The following is a 24,315-nucleotide window of genomic DNA, read 5'->3' as shown; positions in this document are numbered from 1 at the left end:
CTACTGCCATGATAAGTCGTAGTGTTCGTGTTCTAATAAACAATGTATTCCATCATCTCACAGTTTTAAATTGCTGCATGACAAAAAAAGGGAATAATCCATGTTTAAATATCTTTATTGATAACAAAAGTAACATAATTAAGAACAGGCTATTTCACAGCATTCTGTCAGCCATTAACGAGCAAGAGGTGAGAGAGCAGTATAACATCTTTGTCCATCTTTGGACACTTGTATCTCAGTGCAACTAGAGAAGATATGCCTTCAAATTTGTCTCTCTTGTCCAAACTCTCAACATTCAATTGGCTCATAGTTGCTTTCCAAAGTTATACATACAGTACATTCAAATTAAATATTGCATACTCTGACCAATAGAAACGCCCGTTTTCATTCAAATTGAAATAAAACATTCACACAAATATTTCAAGCAAATATCGTACAGTGCATACAAGTACGATGTTTTGTGCCTACAGTGTCCACAACTGACTTCAGTGTCCTCCTTGCAACCTACTGCATGACATCCTGTAAAAAACGAGCTCACATGGAAAGGGACAGTGGAAATGTACCATTCATCACAGCTAAAGCAGTGTTCCAGCTCCAGAGATAAACACTGTCAGGTTCCGCCAACAGCTGGGACCGCCCATCACTAAGGCATGATACAGTGAGTGTCGGACATCAAAATAGAAGTGTTTTTTCTCTCCCAAATACTTTGTACCATTACTGAACTGTGAGTAAGTGCTCTGCAGAGGGAGCCAGCCTTAGTGCAGATGATGTTGCTGCACTGTAGAAGGAAACCCTTGTACTGTGAACATACATAATTTAGACACTAAGATGTAGTTGGCTCCTACTGCTACCTCTACAAACTATTTTTATACTGTTAAAGACATGCTTCCGGAACTTTGGCGACTAATAAGTATTTATTAAGCCTCCTGCTTTGGATGTGTCAATGTGTAGTTCATACATGCATGATCTATTAGCATAATTACTGTCTTACCTCAATTATCCATGAAATGCCTAGTTTGAAAGCAACTGCTTTTCTGGAAACTGTGCTTGGCCTACATATTCCTCCATGTGGGCCAGCCACTTAGGCATATATCTGCACATAGTACACAATTTTCAGGGACCACTTTGCCACTTGAGCACTACTAGCACACATGCAGCCAGAGAAACAAGAGACACACATTCAAACCATTGGGTTTTTTCTCCCGTGAATGCAAGAGATATCGTTGTGAGGGTTGAGAGCTTACATGCACAGATTGAGCTAAATCCCATGTTATTGTGGTCACTCGGGTTGTGTGCTAATGGCCGCTTCAGTTTTCACTGCATCCACTAGGAAGCTGAGCTCATTGCACAGGGTCTCGTGGCGGTAGGCCATGCGGATCTGAGCCACATTGGTCCGCCGAATGTCGTTCCCCTCAGGTCCATCCTTCAAGTAATTGGCCCCAATAAAGTGCTTCTTCTCCTGCACAAAATGAGTCATACAGTATTACCAGAGATTGTATATCATGTAAGCTCCTTAGGTATAATCACTCCATTAGATGGGGGACAGGGGAAGGTTATTTTAATGTTATTTTGCATTCATGCTATGATACACTCTTATAAAAAATCTGTTATCTAGAACGTAAAAGTTAATTGGCTGTCCCCATAGGAGAACCCTTTGAAGTACCCTTTTTGGTTCCTGGTAGAGAACTTTTGGGTTTCATGTAGAATCCTTTCCACAGAGGGTTTCTACCTAGAACCAAAAAGGGTTCTACCTGGAACAAAGAGGGTTCTCCTGTTGGGACAGCAAAGAACCCTTTTGGAAACCTTTTTTTCTAAGAGGGTAGATATCAATGCCCAGGGCTCTACCTGGTGAGACAGGCCACTCTGCAGCACACTGTTCCTGGCAATCTCACAGACATCACAGGTGCTGAGCTTCCACAGCTGGGCCGCAATGGCATACTCCTCCATCAGTGCCTCCTACAGACAGGACACACTGTCATCAAGTACTGTCCGACAGAACAGCTATGGAACACTCAGCTGGAGCTGATTTGAGCTACTATTTCTCCAACAGTTTACCTTGGTATAGTGGAACTGCATAGGATCATCTGTTGATAGAGACACGCACAGCCCCTTGTGTAGGAACTCCCTGAGAGGGTTTTTGGAATATTCCAGGAACAAGCTGTTATTGCTCAGAGGAGACATGGCAATGGGCACCTGGGCCAGGTAGTACAGGTACTGTAGGACGGGGCTCTGTGACAGAGAGAGACAGACACTCAGTACATACACACAGACTCACACATACCTCGCTATCACCTGCTCAGCAGACACGGTGGATGCTAAAATGTTGGAAGTTGATAACTAGCTCCTGTCCCTGGCTCGGTTATATTCAGTGGCTGTATTTGCATGGAGCAGGCCTGGTAGACAGGGCCTTTGTCTGTGTGCTGGTTAGGCCCACAGATAGACAGGAAAATGAAGCAAACAGTGAGGCCTAAAGGGCTGAACACTGTTACTGCATTACAATGACTAGCATTTATACAGCATGCTTTCATGTGAGAATATTAGATAGCTTTGCATTTCTTTAGGGTCATCTCATGACATCCACTATTCATGTGAGTAGCACCTACTGTATCACATGGGAGATCAGCATGAGAGTGCTCCACTCAAACATGCTGGGGAGTTGAGCAATCACAGTATATTTAAGTGCGTGTAGGCTAGAGTGTGTTGAGGACAGATGATGCAGGAATCAGTATGGTAGTAGAGGACCTTCTTGAGGTTGAGGCCATGGGAGATGTTGTCAGCGGTGAGGAAAGCAGAGACCAGGTGGGTAATGGATCCAGCCTCCCCACAGTGTGGACGGAACTGGAAGGTGCTTAAGCCTCGCTCTCTGGAAGAGACCCAGGGGAATATTCAGTGGTTGTATTCACACACACACACACACACACACACACACACACACACACACACACACACACACACACACACACACACACACACACACACACACACACACACACACACACACACACACACACACACACACACACACACACACACACACACACACACACACGTGTATTATGTGGGCCTACAGTAGCATCTTCAGTGACTTTGGAGGAGCTCCTTGACCATATGTGTATCAAGTGTCAGAGTGCAGAAGTTAGGACAGAGTCAGGCGCAGGACACAGAACTGAGTAAAAACATACTTTCCTTGAAAATAAAACAATAATTTCCACTCTGGGAAAAACCACACCAGCTCACAGATATCTTGACCACTTAAAGAACAAACCAGCACAAAACCATGTGGGAGCCAGAGGGTTAAATAGGTAATAACGCAATGGAAACCAGGTGTGTACAATCAAGACAAAACAAATGGAAAAGGAAACGTAGATCGGAGGAGGCAAGAAAGCCGGTGACGTCGATCGCCGCCCAAACAAGGAGAGGCACCACCTTCAGCGGAAGTCGTGACAATGTGCCAGTAATTCAAGTCTGTCAGAGACTGTAATTCTATTCCTTTGTATTATCATAGGGAATGTATTTATAGATGCGTTGGTGCATTACACTGTGCAGTAATGTAGCATGCCTGCAATCAGACACCTGTTCTGCTCCCCTTGGTTGCCCTCAGGACATTCTGAAGTGCCTTACTGGAAATTCAATGAATAATAGCAACTGAACAATGTAACACCTACATATTCCCCTCAGCAGCATCAGTAGAAGGACAGTTTGAACTCTTGATTTCTCTTTAAAGAGATATAATGGTTTGGGTCCGAAACCAGAGGCCTGAGAGGGGCAGACAGCAACAGGTACTTACTTCCTCAGATTGTTGAGCACCATGATGTTGGCGTACATGTGGAAGAGGTAGTAGCTGTAGGGAGGGTTTTCATCTGCTGTCCACTGCTCAGGCTTGGGGCTCTTGTAGGAGAACATGTGGTCACTGTGCTTGGACTCATCATCCACACTGTCAAAGCCTGTCACCTGTACAGGAAGAATATGGGGTTGAATGGTGAATGGTTGACACTATCAGGATAGTTTTTGCAGGAAAATCTAAATGAATTATACTCACATATTTGAGAAATACATGTAGCTCTTTATGCTTCTGTGGATTGACTGTAGCCTCAAACAGAGGAAGGAATATGTTCTCCAACATCTTGGCAAAGTTCGTGATCAACTTCTTTGACTTGAAAATATCACTGAAAGAAGTGAAACATTTTTAAGCATGACAAACATCTCTTCCATAGTAGCCATGTTACATTCTTCCGCCAGTTGAAAGTGAAATGTAACTCTTTGCCTTCAGCCGTCACTCAGGCAGCAGCACTTACTAGATCCTGGGGACTTGGATGATCCACTGCATGTTGGTAGAGTGCACTTTGTGCTGGATGAACCACTTGGAGAGGCTGTCCCATTCGTCTGCAGAGCGTCCGTAGATGGACAAGCGAGGCTCAGCATGCTGGTACTTACTCTCCTCTAGGTCATGGGACACTTCCTGTCAAGGGCAAGACGGGGTAGAAAGATCAAATAAATGAGAAGTTCTCTCATCTCCAAACACCATTATTCTGGGTCTCTGTCACCTCCCAGCCATCAGAGTAACACATGTGCAAATGTGTTGCTGCACATGTTGTTGTTGCATAATAATGATAGCTTATGCAACATAACATGTGTAATCAATTTGAGAGAATCAGAATGTTTTCTGTATGAATTAACTATACCTTGATAATGCGTGCAAAGTACTCTCCATCTATGAGGTTGTCTGTTTTCAGGTAGATTTCTCGGAGTTCACTGGCCCCCACTGGGTTGTACTTGGAGTTGAACTTATCGAATCTGTGAAAGGTTTGTCTGCCCTGTGGGGTGAGACACACAGCGATCTAATATTAGCTTATGGATGGTGCTAACAGATCTCCAAAATGAGCACGTGTCTCTAGCTATAGTGTCACGACTTCCCTTCCGCCGAAGTCGGTCCCTCTCCTTGTTCGGGAGGCATTCGGCGGTCGATGTCACCGGCTTTCTAGCCACCGCCGATCCACTTTTCATTTTCCATTTGTTCTGTCTTTGTTTTATCACACCTGGCTTCACCAGCAAAAACCAAGCCATGAGGTCGAAGGAATTGTCCATAGAGCTGAGAGACAGGATTGTGTCGAAGCACAGATCTATAGAGGGGTACCAAAACATTTCTACAGCATTGAAGGTCCCAAAGAACACAGTGGCCTCTATCATTCTTTAATGGAAGAAGTTTGGAACCACTAAGAGTCTTCCTAGAGCTGGCCGCCCAGCCAAACTGAGCAACAGGGGGGGACATAAGAACCCGATAAGAACCCGATGGTCACTCTGACAGAGGTCTAGAGTTCCTCTATGGAGATGGGAGAAACTTCCAGAAGGACAACCATCTCTGCAGCACTCCACCAATCAGACATTTATGGTAGAGTGGCCAGATGAAAACCACTCCTCAGTAAAAAGCACGACAGCCCACTTAGAGTTTGCCAAAAGGCACTTTAGACTCTCAGACCATGAGAAACAAAAATGCCAAGCATCACGTCTGGAAGAAACCAGGCACTGCTCATCACCTGGCCAATACCTTCCCCATGGTGATGCATGGTGGTGGCAGCATCAAGCTGTGGGGATGGTTTTCAGCGGCAGGGACTAGGAGACTAGTCAGGGGGAAAGGTGAACGGAGCAAAGTAATGAGGGATCCATGATGAAAACCTGCTTCAGAGCGCTCAGGAACTCCGACTGACACGAAAGTTTACCTTCCAACAGGAAAGTGACCCTAAGCACATAGCCAAGACAACGCAGGAGTGGCTCCGGGACAAGTCTCTGAATGTCCTTGAGTGGCCCAACCAGAGCCGAGACTTGAACCCGATCGAACATCACTGGAGAGACTTGTCCCTAAGCAACACCTGCGTTGTCTTGGCTGTGTGCTTAGGGTCGCTGAATGGTAGAAACTCCCCAAATACAGGTGTGCCAAGCTTGTAGTGTCTTATCCAGAAAGACTCAAGGCTGTAATCGCTGCCAAAGGTGCTTCGAGTACTAAGTAAAGGGTCTGAATACTGTGATATTTCACATTTACATAAGTCAATGTTTTTGCTTTGTCATTATGGGGTAGATTGTAGATTGGTGAGGGGGGAAAAACTATTTAATATATTTTAGAATAAAGCTGTAATGTAACAAAATGTGAAAAAGGTCAAGGGGTCTGAATACTTTCTGAAGGCACTGTATGTGAATACTTCATGATAAAAATGACAAATAATTAAAATGTGCAGTTTCACATGTAAGAAACCTTCACATGTGGAGTTGCAAGTTCACATGTGGGGTTGAAATAATGTTATTCTGTTAACATGTTGCAGTAGCAATGTTTCCACCCCTAGAATTAGGGTGACTGCATCTAAAAATCCTAAATGCGTTACAAATTATGCGGGACATTCGCAGAACAGTGGACAACATTATTTCTCTTTTCGGGCATGTTAATGGATTACGTTCAAATGGCGACATACACTGACTTTACAAAACATTAAAAACACCTTCCTAATATTGAGTTGCAACCCCCTTTTGCCCTCAGAACAGCCTCAATTAATCAGGGCATGAACTCTACAAGGTGTCGTAAGTGTTCCACAGGGATGCTGGCCCGTGTTGACTCCAATGCTTCCCACAGTTGGCTGGATGTCCTTTGGGTGGTTGACCAGTCTTGATACACACGGGAAACTGGAAACCCCAGCAGCAATGCAGTTCTTGACACAAACCAGTGAGCCTGGCACCTACGACCATACCCCGTTCAAAGTCACTTAAATCTTTTGTCTTGCTCTTTCACTTCCTGAATGGCACACATACACAATCAATGTCTCAATTGTCTCAATGATTAAAAACTCTTCTTTAACCTGTCTCCTCCCATTCATCTACACTGATTGAAGTGGATTTAACAAGTGACATCAATAAGGGATAATGGCTTTCACCTGGATTCATCTGGTCAGTCTGTCATGGAAAGGTGTTTTTAATGTTTTGTACACTCCGTGTGGTTGTGCTGTATGAAAGTCACTGCCTGTTATTAAAGGGGCAATCCTTAGCGACTACATCCATTTTTGGATTTATGAATTAATCATATTTACCAATTGATTCTTGAAGAATATAAAATATGTTGCCTCAGTGCTGAGTGCTGAAGTGCGTAGCGTTAAAAATGGTCTGTCCTCGGTTGCAACACTCTGGAGTTGGTCTGTCCTTGGTTGCAACTACCGAGTTCCAAACTGCCTCTGGAAAAAACGTCAGCACAATAACTGTTCGTTGGGAGCTTCATAAAATCACCATGTGCAATGTCAAGCGTCGGCTGGAGTGGTGTAAAGCTCGCTGTCATTGGACTCTGGAGCAGTTGAAACGAGTTCTCTGGAGTGATGAATCACGCTTCACTATCTGGCAGTCCGACAGACAAATCTGGGTTTGGCGGATGCCAGGAGAACGCTCCCTGCCCCAATGCATAGTGCCAACTGTAAAGTTTGGTGGAGGAGGAATAATGGTCTGGGGCTGTTTTTCATGGTTCGGACTAGGCCACTTAGTTCCAGTGAAGGGAAAGCTTAATGGTACAGCATACAATGACATTGTAGAAAATTCAGTGTTCCAACATCTAGTGGAAAGCCTTCCCAGAAGAGTGGAGGCTGTTATAGCTGCAAAGGGAGGACCAACTCCATATTAATGCACATGATTTTGGAATGAGATGTTCGACGAGCAAGTGTTCACATATATTTGGCCATGTAGTGTATCATGGATGTACAGTCCTTGCATCCGTAGCGTAGGGTAAGGATTTGAGAGTGGTTGCATTTCTCCAGCCCCAAACCTTGGCTTTTTACTGAAACTGTGGTGCGGAGACCCCTTTGTTCATGTTTCAATTAAGGATTGCCGCTTTAAACACCTAATAGAGTACTAGAGTTATATATTTTCACGCGAGGGACAAATACATGGAAAATTAACATGTGAAACTTCACACGTGTCTGAAAAACACTTTTTTTCAAAATGTTCATTTGTTTTTCTTTGTAAGGGTATGCATGATGGCAGGAGAAATAGATAGAGAGAGGGAGGGTCTTACAGCGTGTACATCCAGGGAGTCCACAGTGAGGTCATAGGGGTCCATGTTGAGGTGTTCAAACACCTCTCTGAGGGTCAGCTTCCGCTCACCCTTCTCCAGCACCACACGGTCTGCCTCCGTCTTGTAGGTGGTCTGGATGAAGTTTAGAAGGTGCTTCTGGGACATGCAGGCGGCTGCATGGATGTGTGTGTCCACCTGGGAAAAGAGACATCACAGTCGGAAAGTGGACAAATCAGATTGAGTCTAAATGGTGGACTTTCACTTTTTACAAGACAAATTTAGCTTTCACCTTCAAGTGTTGGAAACTTGCCTTTCTGACATTGTAGAAGTCTCTGTGTGGAACACCCTTCAGTTCCTTTAGCTCAGCCATCTCATTGAGCATTTCATGCAGGTAGAACTTTGAGCCCAGGAAGTTCAGGCGTCTGTGACAATAGGTCTTCCTGTAAAGCACATTAGTTATACAGAGACACAAATAAAGCTCCATTATACAGTGGTGAGTTCAGGAAGTGGTGGTCACTCACGTGGGTCCATCAATGATCATGGCCAGCACATGGCTGAGGTCTATGGCAAAGGTCTCCAGGTCAGGGTAGGGCAGGCTGCGGGGCCTATTCTGACTTAGAGCCTCTGCGTTCTCATACACATACACTATGCCATCTTTCGTCTGCAGCTCATAGCTCAGGTTGTCTGGGATATTCTCAATGCTGTACGGGTCCTCCCCCTCCCTGGGGCAAGGGCAGACATCTGTGGGGAGACCAGTATGACTGACATAGACTAATACAATGGACTCCACTTGTACAGGACGTTAAGAACACATTATGTACATATAGTTAATTTATGGGCACTGTTTGAGTATACACTGAGTGTACAAAACATTATGAAAACCATGACCTAGACTGACCAGGGAAATTCAGGGTGAAAGCTATGTTCAGTTATTGATGTCACTTGTTAAATTCGCTTGAGACAATTGAGACATGGACTGTGTATGTGTGCCATTCAGAGGGTGAATGGGCAAGACAAAAGATTTAACTGTCTTTGAACGGGGTATGGCCGTAGGTGCCAGGTGCACCAGTTTGTGTCAAGAACTGCAACGCTGCTTGGTTTTTCACGCTCAACAGTTTCCCGTGTGTATCAAGAATGGTCCTCCACCTAAAGGACATCCAGACAAATTGTCACAACTGTGGGAAGCACTGGAGTCAACATTGGCCAGCATCCCTGTGGAACGCTTTCAACACCTTATAGAGTCCATGCCCCAACGAATTGAGGCTGTTCTGAGAGCAAAAGGGGGGTGCAACTCAATAGTAGGAAGGTGTTCTGAATGTTTTGTACACTCAGTGTATACCTGGTAGAACCTCGTCCTCTTCCTTCCACGTCTGGTTCTCAGCGCTGCGGAGGAACTGAGCGACGGTCCGGGGAAAGCGATGGTAGGCCAGTCTGGAGTACTTCTCCCTAATGAACAGGGCTTTCATCAGGGTTTTTGCTGCCTGTTCATAGTCCTCTACTGTGATCTGGGGAGAGGAGAGAGCTGTCATTACTAGTCTTCCCACATGGCTTTTCATTTCATCCTGTGGATTCTCTGCCACACAAATGTATTCCTAACCACCTGGGGATTTAAAGTCGTACCAAAGTACCACTTTTATTACTTCAATTGTTTATCAAACTTCTATTTTGACTGGGAGTGATTCTGAGTACACTTCTGCGAACAGGCCTTTCTAATTGATCTGGCCGGGGTATCCTGGAATGACATTGACCTCATCCCATCAGTGGAGGATGCCTGGTTATTCATCCTCCATTCAAAAAAAATTGAACTAGGAATAGATAAAGCCTTTGGTTCACTCCAGACCTGTCTGCCCTTGACCAGCACAAAAACATCCTGTGGCGTTCTGCATTAGCATCGAATAGCCCCTGTGATATGCAACTTTTTAGGGAAGTTAGGAACCAATATACACCGGCAGTTAGGAAAGCTAAGGATAGCTTTTTGGTCCTTCTGTAGCTCAGTTGGTAGAGCATGGCACTTGTAACGCCATGGTAGTGTGTTCGATTCCCGGGACCACCCATACGTAGAATGTATGCACACATGACTGTAAGTCGCTTTGGATAAAAGCGTCTGCTAAATGGCATATATTATTATTATATTATTTTTCAAACAGAAATTTGCATCCTGTAGCACAAACTCTAAAAAGTTCTGGGACACTGTAAAGTCCATGGAGAATAAGAGCACCTCTTCCCAGCTGCCCACTGCACTGAGGCTAGGAAACACTGTCACTACCGATAAATCCACAATAATTGAGAATTTCAAGAAACATTTTTCTACGGCTGGCCATGCTTTCCACCTGGCTACCCCTACCCCGGTCAACAGCCCTGTGCTCCCCACAGCAACTCGCCCAAACCTCCGTCAATTCTCCTTCACCCAAATCCAGGCAGCTGATGTTCTGACAGAGCTGCAACATCTGGACCCCTACAAATCAGCCGGGCTAGACAATCTGGACCCTCTCTTTCTAAAATTATCTGCCGAAATTATTGCAAACCCTATTACTAACCTGTTCAACCTCTCTTTCGTATCGTCTGAGATTCCCATAGATTTGAAAGCTGCCGCGGTCATCCCCCTCTTCAAAGGGGGTGACACTCTAGACTCAAACTGCTACAGACCTATATCTATTCTACCCTGCCTTTCTAAAGTCTTTGAAAGCCAAGTTAACAAACAGATTACCGACCATTTCGAATCTCACCGTACCTTCTCCGCTATGTAATCTGGTTTTAGAGCTGGTCATGGGTGCACCTCAGCCACGCTCAAGGTCCTAAACGACATCATAACGCCATCGATAAGAGACATTACTGTGCAGCCGTATTCATCGACCTGGCTAAGGCTTTCGACTCTGTCAATCACAACATTTTTATTGGCAGACTTAACAGCCTTGGTTTCTCTTCTCCGATAGAGTTCAGTGTGTCAAATCGGAGGGCCTGTTGTCCGGACCTCTGGCAGTCTCTATGGGGGTGCCACAGGGTTCAATTCTCGGGCCGACTTTCTTCTCTGTATACATCAATGATGTTGCTGTCGCTGCTGGTGATTATTTGATCCACCTCTACGACCCACCCCCAGACACCATTCTGTATACCTCTGGCCCTTAGTTGGACACTGTGTTATCTAACCTCCAGATGAGCTTCAATGCCATACAACTCTCCTTCCATGGCCTCCAACTGCTCTTAAATGCAAGTAAAACTAAATGCATGCTCTTCAACCGATCACTGCCTGCACCTGCCCGCCCGTCCAGCATCACGGTTCTGACTTAGAATATGTGGACAACTACAAATACCTAGGTGTCTGGTTAGACTATAAACTCTCCTTCCAGACTGACATTAAACATCTCCAATCCAAAATTAAATCTAGAATCGGCTTCCAATTTCACAAAAAAGCATCCTTCACTCATGCTCCCAAACATACCCTCGTGTAACTGACCATCCTACCGATCCTCGACTTCGGCGATGTCATTTACAAAATAGCCTCCAATACAAATTGGATGCAGTCTATCACAGTGCCATCTGTTTTGTCACCAAAGCCCCATATACTACCCAACACTGCGACCTGTATGATCTCGTTGGCTGGCCCTGGCTTCATACTCGGCACCAAACCCACTGGCTCCAGGTCATCTACAAGTCTCTGCTAGGTAAAGCCCCACCTTATCTCAGCTCACTGGTCATCATAGCAGCACCCACCCATAGCACGCGCTCCAGCAGACATATCTCACTGGTCACCCCCAAAGCCAATTCTTCCTTTGGCCACCTCACCTTCCAGTTCAAAAATCTCTGAAGCTGGAGACTCTTACCTCCCTCACTAGCTTTAAGCACCAGCTGTCAGAGCAGCTCACAGATCACTGCACCTGTACATAGCTCATCTGTAAATAGCCCATCCAATCTACCTCATCCCCATACTGTATTTATTTATTTATCTTGCTCCTTTGCACCCCAGTATCTCAACTTGCATATTCATCTTCTGCACATCCTACCATTCCAGTGTTTAATTGCTATATTGTAATTACTTTTCCACCATGGCTTATTTATTGCCTTACCTCTCTTATCCTACCTCATTTGCACATGCTGTATAAAGATTTTTCTACTGTATTATTGATTGTATGTTTGTTTATTCCATGTGTAACTGTGTTGTTATATGTGTCGAACTGCTTTGCTTTATCTTGGCCAGGTCGCAGTTGCAAATGAGAACTTGTTTTCAACTAGTCTACCTGGTGAAATAAAAAATTAAATAAAGAGTCCAAGTTCTCTTTTACAGATGTACCAAAAACATCAATATACACTATACACATCAATATTCACATCAATACACAAAAAGCTAAACACAATCAATACTGTCCCATTTCATTGCAACTCTTCCAGTATGCAGTGAAATACTGTATGAGTTGTGTCTGAACTGTATGCCACCTGCTTGGAACACTTACACCAGCGCAGTAGTCTCCACTGATGGTGACCCTCTGGTACTCGGGGCAGTTCTCTGGAAGTGAGGAGCAGGTGGAGGAGGGTGAGAGGAATGGGGTCACCACAGAACGGGCCCACTCTGCAGTCACAGGGATCTGCAGGCCCTGCAAGGACGCAGACTGCGAACGGATCATCTTGAAACTCTTCTTCCTGGAAAACAAACATTCTTAGAAATACTTAACACTCCAGTACTGAATTGATCAGCTAGTTTAGATTCAATGAGGTCCTGTGTTGTTGAGAGCCAGACTCACCTCTTGGCACTCTCTTCTGAATGCTGCTCTGCCAGCTCTTTGAGCAGCTCCCTCTCCTTGGCCTGGTGCAGGCCGATGGGACAGTCCTCAGGGACGGTGAACATGGACAGGGCATCCTTAGTGTCCTCCTCCTTCAGCGCTGACGCGTACACCTTCTCAGCCAGCAGACGTGTCTCCTCATCTACCTCGCTCAGCGTGATCTTAGGGAATTGTCTCGGCATGTCTGTAAAAACACCAGGTGTAGCAGCTTAGTATAAACACTGAGTTTTGGAGGGGTTAGATTGGAGTTTTGGAGGGGTTAGATGGATTTTTGTTATTGTAGGAGGTGGAGCTGCCACCTAATGTCTCCCCGGAAATAGCGGCCATTTCCGGCGTTTCTATCCACTCAGAACTCAAATCTGCATTGTCATCACGACCCCTCACTGTCATGACATCCCTCTGCTATAAGCATTGCTTTGCATATTCACCTAGTATTAAAGGAGAACTATTAGCACAATGTGTTAGCTAATATTAGATCTATTAGCATATATTCATTTATTTGCTTAGCAGAGTTACCTCGAGGCAAGGCAAAACAACCGCCATGACAGATTGACAAATTATGGCGTACTGCAATCTCCTTTTGAAATGACTCTGGTAAGCGGATCCTTGAGCACTTGTGACCGACATAAATACTGACAACTGATCACGTTACATCCAACATGCTAACTGTACTTGCCTCCGAGACAATATGCTATTTTCAATTATGACCTTTAGGGTCAATGCCAGGCCCCATACTATCCTCTCTGAGGACAACATAGAGACAGGGTAGAGAATGACATCAGGTTAGTGTTTATCTTATTCATAGACTGTCTGCTGAGTGAATTGTACTGTCAGAGGTCATCTTATTACCCCTGGGATTTAATGAAGTTTTAATTCCCAGCTGTTCCATCATTCTTTTCATTTTTCTGAAGACCAGAGTATCTGCAGTGGTACACTCAGGCTGCCACGATGTTGTTTATACTGTTTCATGAACATGTTTGTTGGTCATGTATCAAGATGAGGCTAGGGACACAAATCTTGAGCTGGCAGATGACATTGAAAAAAATCTGCTGTCATAAGTGGCTCAACGTGATTTTCAAAATTGAAAACTCGACTTATATAGTATGACTGCCATTTTGATTTGTCTCCAGACACATACCAGCTCTATTCCTTTCAGATTTATGGTCCTAATCATAATAACCTGTGTAACCGTGACAGTAGCTGTTGTACTGTAGACTTTATAGCCCAGTGTCTGATTGTCGGTCACTGGTCCAATTACCACACTGTTGTCCCATTCAGGGACGTGTCTGCACCGACAGATCAAGTGATCAAACCGCGAGGGGTTTTTGATACCCCAAATGACATAAAATCCTATCCACCCAGGCAGCACTGTGGCCATACAGACTTGGTGCCCCTGAGAGAAAAGCTCTGGTGTTATCAGTGACAAAGTAATGTCAAAGCTCCATTCTGCCAAGCCTTTCCAAGAGGGCTGCCATTCCTGCCAAAATTCTGTGCCACAAACACCCCACTGCTCACCCTAAGCCAGTTCCAAGAACAGCTTTGTGGATCAAACTAGCGCCTGTCCACTGCCCACTGCACTGCAGACAGACAGAGAGAGAGAGAGAGCAGCACATTACAGCAAAGACTACAGGTGAACTCTGAAAGCTGAGAGCTTCTGTGAAGCAGCAGCATTGATTAATAGATGGGTTCTCATAAATAATTTAGCACCGCTTCTTCCTCTCAATGAATTGGAATGCTGCCTCACTCTCACACACACGCACACACGCACACACGCACACACACACACACACACACACACACACACACACACACACACACACACACACACACACACACACACACACACACACACACACACACACACACACACACACACACACACACACACACACACACACACACACACACACACACACACACACACACACACACACACACACACACACACACACACACACACACACACACACACACACACACACTGTCTCTCTGTCTCTCTGCTTATACTGCTGCCTCAGCATCAGTTATACTTCATTTTCTCAGTCAGAGACACCCACAAGCCATCAGTATTCCTCCCAGAGTAATAGCCATCTCATTTCTATCACACATTATGAACTTTAACACACTCTCTCAAACAGCAACACAATAGTTTCCAAGGCTCTAGCTGCTAGAACAGTGTGTAGTGTACCTTAACTCGTTATCATCTGCGTGCCTTACCTTCCGGTCTGTTCATAGCCATCTCTCTGTGCTGTACAGTCACCACTGGGAGTCCTGATGATGGAGATCTCAGCTAGGATCACAGTGACTCTGTACAGGCTCTCTGCGGTAGAGACTGGCTAACAGGCTGGTCGCTTGACTCTGACGGGCTGGCTGCGATGTGGGTCGGTCCCACTCTGAGCCTGCCGTGGTTCACGACTGCGGTTCTGTTTTCTTTGAGTGTCCTTCTCTATCTATTTTAAGAAGCCAATGGCATCTTGTCGACAGAGCCACTAATCCTTGGGATATGTCACAACTGGCTGTCAACAAAGAGAGAGCCCAGAGGCGAGCCACCGGCGCTCCCCTCAGCTGGCTGGGCTCACACACACTCACACACTCCTCTCCACCTTTGGGACAGTGATAAATCACAAGCGGGTAGCCGCAGCCTTCCTCCTTAAGGAGCCAGATAGCAAGCTATGCAGCCGTTGCAAGTATTGTAAACATTAACCAGGCAGCCCTGATTGAGAGGACTGCCGCTGCGCAGTCATGCATCACTGCTTTGCCTCAGAGCCTCGACAGACCCACGCACACATGATCTCAGCTCTGACTGACCTTGGTTTAGGTGCATAGTGTTAGAATGAATAATTCTGCTGTTGTTCTCTGGCATCATGTCAGTCAGCTGATGGGTAATCATCCTCAGTAAAGGATCAGACTGCCTCACACTCTAACATCGCCCAATTAGGATAGGTGATGACAAAACCGTGACCCACAAACCCATGTTTACCCATGAACACACTGTCCTTTATGTTCGTGCTCAAAGCTGCCAATTTGAAACCATATAGGACCCTGTACCCTGATCTGTGTGATTTCCGTCTAGGCTGATCCTATCTGACACTGGCTTCGGCAGAGACACTCACATAGCTTGTAGTGTATGCTGTAAATACATGACATAGGACTCCATTCCCTACCTGGTATTGGTGTTGTTCAGCGTTCCCAGTAGAGGTCCAGAAAGAGAGATGTAGGGCAGATTAAACTCAGTGTTGTCGATAAGGTCCTGTTGTTTCCCCCAATGGACAACTGCTGCAGCTCTGATTACCCCCACATGACTACAATTCACATCCCAGCTGCCTGTCCAACCCCCTCGGCTCACACACACACACACACACACACACACACACACACACACACACACACACACACACACACACACACACACACACACACACACACACACACACACACACACACACACACACACACACACACACACACACACACACACACACACACACACACACACACACACACACTCCAACATGCAGGTTACAATGTTAACAATCCGTGTTTATTTTTACCTGGCCTGTTGAAGTTGAAGGTCTAATGCTTCACAGCAGAATGATTTATCTTTGGACAGCAACAATGTCATTCAGCTTGCTCTATATTTCATTCAGAGCTTCATTACATGGAGAAATAATGTTGTTCTGCATTGGAGCTGACTTCCTATTATTGATCTGCACATCTGGTTTTGGGAGCATTAGATCATGTGACTGAGGGGATTTCTGCTGCAGCTCCATAGAGAGCATTAGAGGAGATGAATGTAGGCACAGACACAGTCTGATCTCAATGGTTCCCCTCTGCACTGATGTACTTATGATAGTGGGATGTGGGGACTGAGAGACAGAGAGAATGAGAGAGAACTGAGCCATGATCATGTTGAGCTGTTGTTCCAAGCCTCTGTACGTTCCAGGAAGCCCCTTTGAGTTTGCAAGTGGCATTTTGATACCATGATGTCAGCACATTGGAGCAAAAAGGAATTTGAGCATCTCCTGAATGGGTTGTTTCCTAATGGTCTGGTCATTGTATCCCTGCTATCTTCCTGTCTGTGTTGGATCATTTACCGTAGTGCTCCCTGTCTCTGGGCAGCCATTAGTCGTTCTCTTGCCTCAAACACAGCTGTCACACACTGTTTTTATCATGTCCTCTCTGGGCTCTCTCAGACACCCGCCTGTTGTCACTGGTGGGGGTCCAGTCCTGAATTACTGTACCTTCTGTCAAAGACACCTCTATAAGAGAAGGTCAACTACATCTCTGTCAGTCTGTGTATGAGAAAGACACGCATCACCCTGGCTAAAGATATTTTAAGAGAGTACAGTACAGTAGATCAACCTTTATGAGCACTGGTTGGAGTGGTGTTGTTTTATTTATAGGGCTGATGTCTACATGTCTGAGGGTCTACATGTATGAGTGAGAGAGCATGTGAGAGATTGAGTGAATGAATAAGCCTGAGAGAGGGAGAGAAAAGGAGAGAGGGGGAGGAGGGTGAGAGCAAGCTTACCGTTTCCCAAGCAGGGGCTTGACTGCTGCTTTAGCAGAGGGGTGTCTCCTCTCCTCATCTTCCTCACAGTGTTTGGGGCTGGGAGAGAAAAACAAAACAGTGCAGTCATGCACGAGCGCAACGCAGCTTTACCCAGAGTGTTCCTCAGACACAATAGGATGGGCCCTTAATGCATTTACATTAGTCTCATAGTGTTAACAGATTGATGCTCATAAACATACAAGTCATTTATCACTTTGATATGATCTTAGACAGAGAAACTGGAGAAGACAGCAAGTTGCTGAATCAGTAAGAATATGTAAGAAACACAATGCACATTCAATATATACCAACATATGTCAATGATCCATCATTTGAGTCTTTGTGAGATACAATAACATCTTTAGACCATAGCTGTTCACTCACCTCCTCTGTCTCCGTGCCTCCGTACCTTCTGCAGTCAGGCAGACTATTTGAACTCTGGGAGTTCCCTGAGAGAAAACCCTCAGTCATTATCTGCTCCTGTGGTGGTAAGGAGATAACTCACTCATCACCCTCCAGTGCACAAGACACCATCCTTAACTCTTTCACTGCTGCTGCATAGAAAATGACATAAAGTAAAGTGTTCATTCTTACTACTTACCCAGAATGCAAATGAGTATCAGTTGGTCATAACTCACATAGGTTACACTACCATTGTTGTCCTCTCACCGTCCCTCTCTGCATATTCTACTGCTGCCCCTCATTTTGGCAACTCCCTCTTCGGTCTGAGATAAAAAATGAAAAAGAGGTGCTGACGTTTTGCAAAGAGCATATTGTTAAACATCAGTACTTTGTGAAGAGTCCTCTGTCAACTGTAGACACAGAGGGCCCTCATGTGGAGGATTTGTTATTGCAGGATATTGATTACATTAATTTGGATGATTCAATTATGCATTGATATCTCGGGATATTTAGTAGTTGACATACAGTATCTCCAATGACATTGTGAAAGAATGGCCCTCTTGTGACTTTGTGATAACCGTCTAAGAGGAAGACAAGAATCACACCTCTTACAAATCCATGGGATCTTATCAAGCATCTAGGAGGGCCTGGGAGAGTTATTATTTTGACTGATTTGGAGACCTGCACTAGTCAGTTTGTAGACGCTATCACACCATTGGATGATCCCTTGTGTCCCTATGGCAAGGCACATCTATCCATTTAATTGTCTTCTCAGATTTTTAACAGAACAATGACAGGACCCGTGTTGAGTTTTCCTATGTGAGCAGTCGTTCAACTGACTGTAGAGCAGCGTATGGCAAGTGTCAGATACTGTACCCACCACCAGGGGGCAGAGTTGCCAAGAAAGAAGAGCGTAGTACCCTACCGTCATATACATATGTCTATTGATAGAGCGGAACCTAAGGCCTGATACTGTTGAAATAAATCCAAAGTGTGAGCTAATATGAACATGTGTGGGAAAGCGTATTGTCATGTATATTCTATATTCTACAGTACAGTATGAGACGTGTGATATTCCTTTCTAATGTGCATTACAGTTATATGATGAATTACAGCCCTAAGGCATTAGTACCGTGCCGTCTTACTGTGTGATGGGTAACTTCTTGGCTTTTTGGACAACTGTCTGGGCTTGATGGTTTTACACACGCTGAACTTCTACCTGACTAGCCACTTAGTTTCTACTTTTAAAAAAAATAATCCTGGAAATTTGACATAGCTTGCAGATTTTGGGGTTGGGGTAATATTTAGGAAGTTTGTTGTCTCACTTGGCCAAAAGTCTTGTGTTTGTTCTGTCTGCATAGTTCCAGGAAAAGCCTTGAACTTTTGGCTAGCAGGGCCTTCTTGGTGACCCATGGTGGAATGGGTCACCAAGAAGTTAGAGGCCTGCTGCACTGTCTGTCCTATGACATCTGTAGTCAGATCACCCTGTTCAAAAGCAACAAGATTATCACCTCTTCAACTCTAATTATTACTGTCAGAGGCTTTGAAGATGGAGAGGTCCATTGCATGTTTTAGCCTCTTGGCATATTTCCACTGTTTTTCGGTTCTCACATTTAAGAATTACATTCCTTACATGAAGGAAAGTAATGAACTTGAGATGCATGGCCCCCAGGCTTATAGGATTGCCACGCCTCTAACTGTCCAGGTGTCCCCTGGAGGAAGGGGGATTGATGATGAGGTGTCCAAACACTGGTTAGGGAGACATTTACCTGAGTATACTCATCATTTAGCTCATATGTCACCTTATAGACTGCTACTGTCCTCAGTGTTGCCTGTCTGGATTTCAACACTGCTGTGGTCCAACTGTAACAGGCCCAGGATGTTTCACTACTCTTTAGGGATTTCATAAACCATTTATGGAGAATGAATAGGTGACATATGTATTTTCCATTAGTACCATTTAAAAATTGTGCTTTTGTGTAGGTGGCGAAAGCAATCACCTTGTCAAGCTGGTGCCATTTTAAGTCACTAGATGGCATTAGAACCAAAACAATGTAATTAAACATGTCTCTGGCAAGCTGTCTTGTAGTGCATGCCTTCTTATACAATCAGATTATAATTGCATTGCAATTCCATTGGCACCTATCCCTGACTTTTACAATGACCCAAGACAATCCATAACCTCTTTCTGGCCCCGTGGAGTTACTAATGACCATGTTTTGAAAAAGACAGGAAGGAAGTACAATGGCCTCTTCTTGAACCATACATTCATCCAAATTGTATCTGGCATACCAATCAAATAGAGTTCTGGTGTACACTTCACTTGTGCGGCAACATATTCGATAGATTTGGTCAGCAAGCAAACCAACCTAGGTAGGGATTACCACAGACAGATGTTGGAAACCCTTAAATGTTATTTAAAGTTTCATTTAGAATTTGCCTGTGGAAGAGTACAGTTTAATGAAATCAAATTGAATGTTGTTATTGGCATTAATAACTGTTCCTGACCTAATGGGCATATTTAAATAACAGACATAATCTTTTACAGGCTTTGATATTTCAAACATCCATGGAGTGACTGCAACCTTCCTGTGGCTGATTAATAGCAATGACTGTCTGTCTGTCTGCACAGCTCATGAACGCGCTTCGCGATGGCTGTTTTTTCGATGCTCTCTGCGTGCCTCGCAGGAATGTTACACAGACCCCCCTCCATCCCCCTCATAGCGCTGCATCCTGAAGTCCAGACCGTCTACCATTGTGTGCAGATGGAGCTGTGTCTCTCATCCTCCCGTAATGGCTGAAGGGCCACGCTGCAGTGTGGAGCGAGCCAGCAAATATGCACTGTACTATGCAGGAATGCGCCTGGCACTCCTGTCTGCCCTCCAGGGGGGCCACAGGGAGAGTGGAAGGGGAATTGATTTAATGAGACCCTAAAATCACTTAACCCAGACCAGGTGCTACATGTCTCACTGGAACTGGGCAGACAATAGAATGCCACTTTCAATTTACAACAGTAATTTCCTGTGGAAAAGAGAAAGTCTGGACAGAGTCAACTTGTATATGCAAAATGTTTATTGTATGACAATGTTAATTGCTTTGACACAAATAAAATAGACCACATTTACAAATATATTATACCATAGCTATAAAAACCATTTATCCTATTAGCACAGTTCGAAACATATAACATCCATGATGCAAACAATAGTGGAAACAACAAATAGTTACAATGCCCTTATATTTTCTTCCTGTACAAAAATAGTTCTATCTCCATAAGTAGTTGAATCTAACCTATATAATATTTAAATAATGATATCTGAAATATCTTATATACAAACTGGCAAACAAAAATATACATACATAGATTGCACATGTGTTTTATACAAAACATATTCAAGTATAGTTCCATCCATTGTGGACTGGCACAGATATTTCATACAATCTCTAATGCATTTCCCTCATACAGTGACCAAAAACTTCAGCTTCATAGCTCTTTATTATATGTCCATCTCCTTATGTCTTATCTCCCTGTTTGGCATGGACCAGATGTCTTTGGATGTATTTTAGGTCCACGTAGATGTCTGACTGAGAAGGCTGGGACTGAAAAGTGCAGATGAGTATAGAGGGTTTGGTGAAATTGGCTCCTGTAAATCCACAGGGTAAAAGTCAAAGTTCAGGATCTGCAGAACAGGTTTATAGTGTCCCAGTATTTACGCAGTGGACTCTTCTCTGAGTCTGTACCGCTGTATTGACCTTGCTCCTCTCCCACAGCTGGGCAGAGATAGCACCATCCTCAGCGTCTCTCCTTCTCTCTCTTCACGGTGCCATCCAGTGCCTGTAGACCAGCTGTCATTTTGGCGCTCTGCATCGCCAATGCCTCTGCTAAGTCCAGCTTCCAGAGGCGCTGCAGCTATCGCTCAGTACTCACGTCTGGAAAAAATGCACTGGAGAACATTTGGAAAAAGTCTGAGGCATTTGGAGAATTTTAGAACAGGGCAGAGACACTAAGCCTCGGCTGCTGCTCTCCTCCCCTGTTCCTTCCCCGTACAAGTCCAGCTCATGTCCGTCTGAGCAGCTCCTCCAGCTTGTGAACGTGTGAGTCTGCGTTGCCCCACACAGGCCTCAGCCTGCCCCCCTCCAGCCTCAGTGTGGCCCTGCGCTCAGGGAGGGAACGACGTCTCCGGCCGTAGCCGTGTGGGCTGATCTTGTCGATGGGTGCACTACCAATCTTTAGCTTGTTGTTGAGCTGGTGGATGCGGTGGGCCAGGTCATGCACAGTGCAGGTGCCCAGAGAGCAGCCTGGTCTCCAGGCCTGGTTCACTGAATTTTTGGACCTCTTGGTTCGGACACTGATGTCAGTGCTGGAAGAGAGAGGAGGGAGAGGACCATTAATTAATGCCTTGCATTCCTGAGCGGACACAACTTGGCTCAGAGATCCCCTCCGCAGCTTGCTTACTTTAATGACCGTTGTTTGACAATGGTGATTAGTCTCTTAATTCGATTTGAAATCTTGATTTCACAAGGATAACGAAATAGCACCATGCACATTGAGTTATTTAAAGGTTTGTATGGTATAGGCTTTTACCTGGAATGAGGAATCAGGGTGTCCCTGACGTCTTCTGGGCTGACAAACTGTACAGACTCTGCTATCCTCTCTGCAGAAAAACTGTTTAGATCTCGTCTCGATCTGCTCTGCATCCATATGCTCAACCTGGGAAAGAAGAAATCCAACTCATTAAAAACTGTTCAAAGAAGTCCACAAAGTACACAACAGTAAGTGTTGATATCATGGTCACTATGCATTGTAGCAGACTTATCTTGACAAATAGCTCATCAATTAGCTCACCTCTTTTTGAGCTCTGGGCTAATTTCAAGTTGGAATCCAGCCACACTCTGGGCAATAGTGGCCAGCAGACAGCCGTAGAGGAAAGACTGCAGGATCAGTTTCATTTTGACTGGTACCTGTGGGGAAAGTGGGAAAAAAACGTGTTAGTTATTTACTTATTAACGATAACTTACTTAGTAAGCTCCTATCATTACATGTGACCCCCACAAACCTCTTGCTGTTGCTTACAGAAGAGTCCAAAAGCCAAGTTATTTGCACTTATCATTCATTTATTTTAAATGTCACACTAAGGTCACATTTTGTTCTCTCAAGTAAACTTTACAACCAAGTTGCAGGCCCTGGCCAGTGAAAAGCAGGACACAGTCTATAGATGACAGAGTTTCCTCAACTAGAATAAGCTTTAACCTCCCCTGAGCAAAGTCAATCCCATTCAGTCAATTATATCCATAACCCAAAAATAACAGGTAAACCTAAGGTTGGATAGAGAGAGATAAGCCTTATTTGGTATTTTTGCCTGACGTCCACCACCCCCCACAGTCATGCACAAGAAGACCGGCACTCCTTATATAATAAGATTGATAACCTGTCCTTGTCTAACGCACTTGAGATCCTGATAAAGCCATCTGTAGCAAACAGAGCAACAGTCAATATCTGGTTCAATTGAAAGTACATACCTGAAATCCTTCAATAATTCACTTGGGTGATAAAGAAGTTATAGTAGAGTCAATGTGGAGAGAGTATTCCAAAGGCTTCTTGAAGTTGCTGTTGGTGCTGAAAGGCAGCTGTGACACTGTGCTAATAGTCTCTACACACCAGACGATGAGCCTTTATAGTGGAGGTGGGAGGGGCTCACTGACTGACACACACAGACTCATCCCAGTCCCACTATTCCACCCCACACAGACCAGGACTGCTGGAAGCCTGCTTTATCAGTGGGATAATTCAACAACATAGCAAACCCAGGAGAATAATAAAGTTTGAATAAGCCAGAAGTAATTCAATAAATATTTGGGTCATATGAGTGTGATTTACTGTAATACTTGTTAAGGAATGTTGTTGTTTCCTGCTTTTCATTGACAGAATCTTTCATTGTGATTTGAAATTCACATATTTACAACTTTCTTTTTATCAAATGCATTTATAAAGATTACATTTAAAAAAAAGTATGTCTTCTCAAACACATGAGGAAATAATGATTCTCACTCCCAACAGAGAAAATGGTGAGTGCTCATTCCTTTGGTATTTGGGGAGGAGGCAGAGAACATTCTAAACCAAATTATTATGTCCACTGACATAATTAAACATTTTAGACATAACTGAGCTTTGAGGTCAAGGGGTTAGTAACTTTGGTCCACCTGCATTCCGGCACATTTTTGTCATATATAATTTCTTCAATGTTGACACAATGCCCTCTCAAGGGGAAAAAAATGATCTGATTACAAGTTCAGTCATCTTGAGGAAAAGTTGATTAGTGGGCTTGACACGAGATAACACAAGAACACTTAGTAGTTATTCATTAATAGTAAGTGTGTCAAATTATAACCACAACATTCTCCGTGTCTGCATTTGTTTAGACATTAGGGCAAATATTTGGCTGTACTAATGTAAATGTTTAGAGGAATTTAGCAATTATCTCAAATAAATCAAGAGGGTTATTTATCATAAGATTTTATCTGTTGGCTTTACATAATCTCTAACTAAC

At 44.3% G+C, this 24,315-nt stretch overlaps 2 protein-coding genes across 5 annotated transcripts; both read right to left on the bottom strand.

Moving 5' to 3' along the window:
* Positions 1-97: 97 nt before the first annotated feature.
* LOC118393829 (AMP deaminase 3) lies at positions 98-17,882 on the bottom strand. 4 transcript variants are annotated; one of them, XM_052462203.1, is made up of 16 exons: positions 17,750-17,882; positions 17,345-17,422; positions 12,775-12,997; positions 12,487-12,673; positions 9,378-9,543; positions 8,560-8,779; positions 8,349-8,478; positions 8,039-8,233; positions 4,683-4,814; positions 4,296-4,459; positions 4,040-4,166; positions 3,788-3,951; positions 2,743-2,863; positions 2,056-2,229; positions 1,846-1,956; positions 98-1,459 (listed from the first exon to the last, which is right to left on the bottom strand). In XM_052462203.1, exons 2-16 carry the CDS (start codon positions 17,400-17,402, stop codon positions 1,280-1,282), a joined length of 2,352 nt encoding a protein of 783 aa, XP_052318163.1. In that variant the 5' UTR covers positions 17,403-17,422; positions 17,750-17,882; the 3' UTR covers positions 98-1,279. The 4 variants fall into 4 exon arrangements, with proteins under 4 accessions (XP_052318163.1, XP_052318165.1, XP_052318164.1 ...); XM_052462205.1 differs by lacking the exons at positions 17,345-17,422; positions 17,750-17,882 and adding an exon at positions 15,978-16,122; XM_052462204.1 differs by lacking the exons at positions 17,345-17,422; positions 17,750-17,882 and adding an exon at positions 15,031-15,643.
* Positions 17,883-20,821: 2,939 nt separating this feature from the next.
* LOC118393828 (pro-adrenomedullin-like) lies at positions 20,822-23,406 on the bottom strand. The gene is made up of 4 exons (XM_035786941.2): positions 23,288-23,406; positions 22,614-22,729; positions 22,353-22,478; positions 20,822-22,128 (listed from the first exon to the last, which is right to left on the bottom strand). Exons 2-4 carry the CDS (start codon positions 22,715-22,717, stop codon positions 21,825-21,827), a joined length of 534 nt encoding a protein of 177 aa, XP_035642834.1. The 5' UTR covers positions 22,718-22,729; positions 23,288-23,406; the 3' UTR covers positions 20,822-21,824.
* Between the last annotated feature and the right edge of the window lie 909 nt (positions 23,407-24,315).

The sequence above is a fragment of the Oncorhynchus keta genome, chromosome 14 (genome assembly GCF_023373465.1).
Source record: "Oncorhynchus keta strain PuntledgeMale-10-30-2019 chromosome 14, Oket_V2, whole genome shotgun sequence".
In the NCBI taxonomy this organism is placed as follows: Eukaryota; Metazoa; Chordata; class Actinopteri; order Salmoniformes; family Salmonidae; genus Oncorhynchus; species Oncorhynchus keta.
Note: the sequence above shows the minus strand (reverse complement) of the source record. Positions and strands in the feature narration are given on the sequence as shown.

Excerpts from the sequence above, each read along its gene's own strand:
- LOC118393828 (XM_035786941.2), bottom strand. The coding sequence starts at position 22,717 with ATGAAACTGATCCTGCAGTCTTTCCTCTACGGCTGTCTGCTGGCCACT. Across the intron at positions 22,479-22,613 it reads AGCCCAGAGCTCAAAAAGAG|GTTGAGCATATGGATGCAGA; the intron begins GTGAGCTAATTG and ends CTTCTTTCCCAG. Across the intron at positions 22,129-22,352 it reads ACCCTGATTCCTCATTCCAG|CACTGACATCAGTGTCCGAA; the intron begins GTAAAAGCCTAT and ends TCTCTCTTCCAG.
- LOC118393829 (XM_052462203.1), bottom strand. The coding sequence starts at position 17,402 with ATGAGGAGAGGAGACACCCCTCTGCTAAAGCAGCAGTCAAGCCCCTGC. Across the intron at positions 8,479-8,559 it reads ATGATCATTGATGGACCCAC|GAAGACCTATTGTCACAGAC; the intron begins GTGAGTGACCAC and ends TGTGCTTTACAG. Across the intron at positions 1,957-2,055 it reads TGCAGTTCCACTATACCAAG|GAGGCACTGATGGAGGAGTA; the intron begins GTAAACTGTTGG and ends TCCTGTCTGTAG.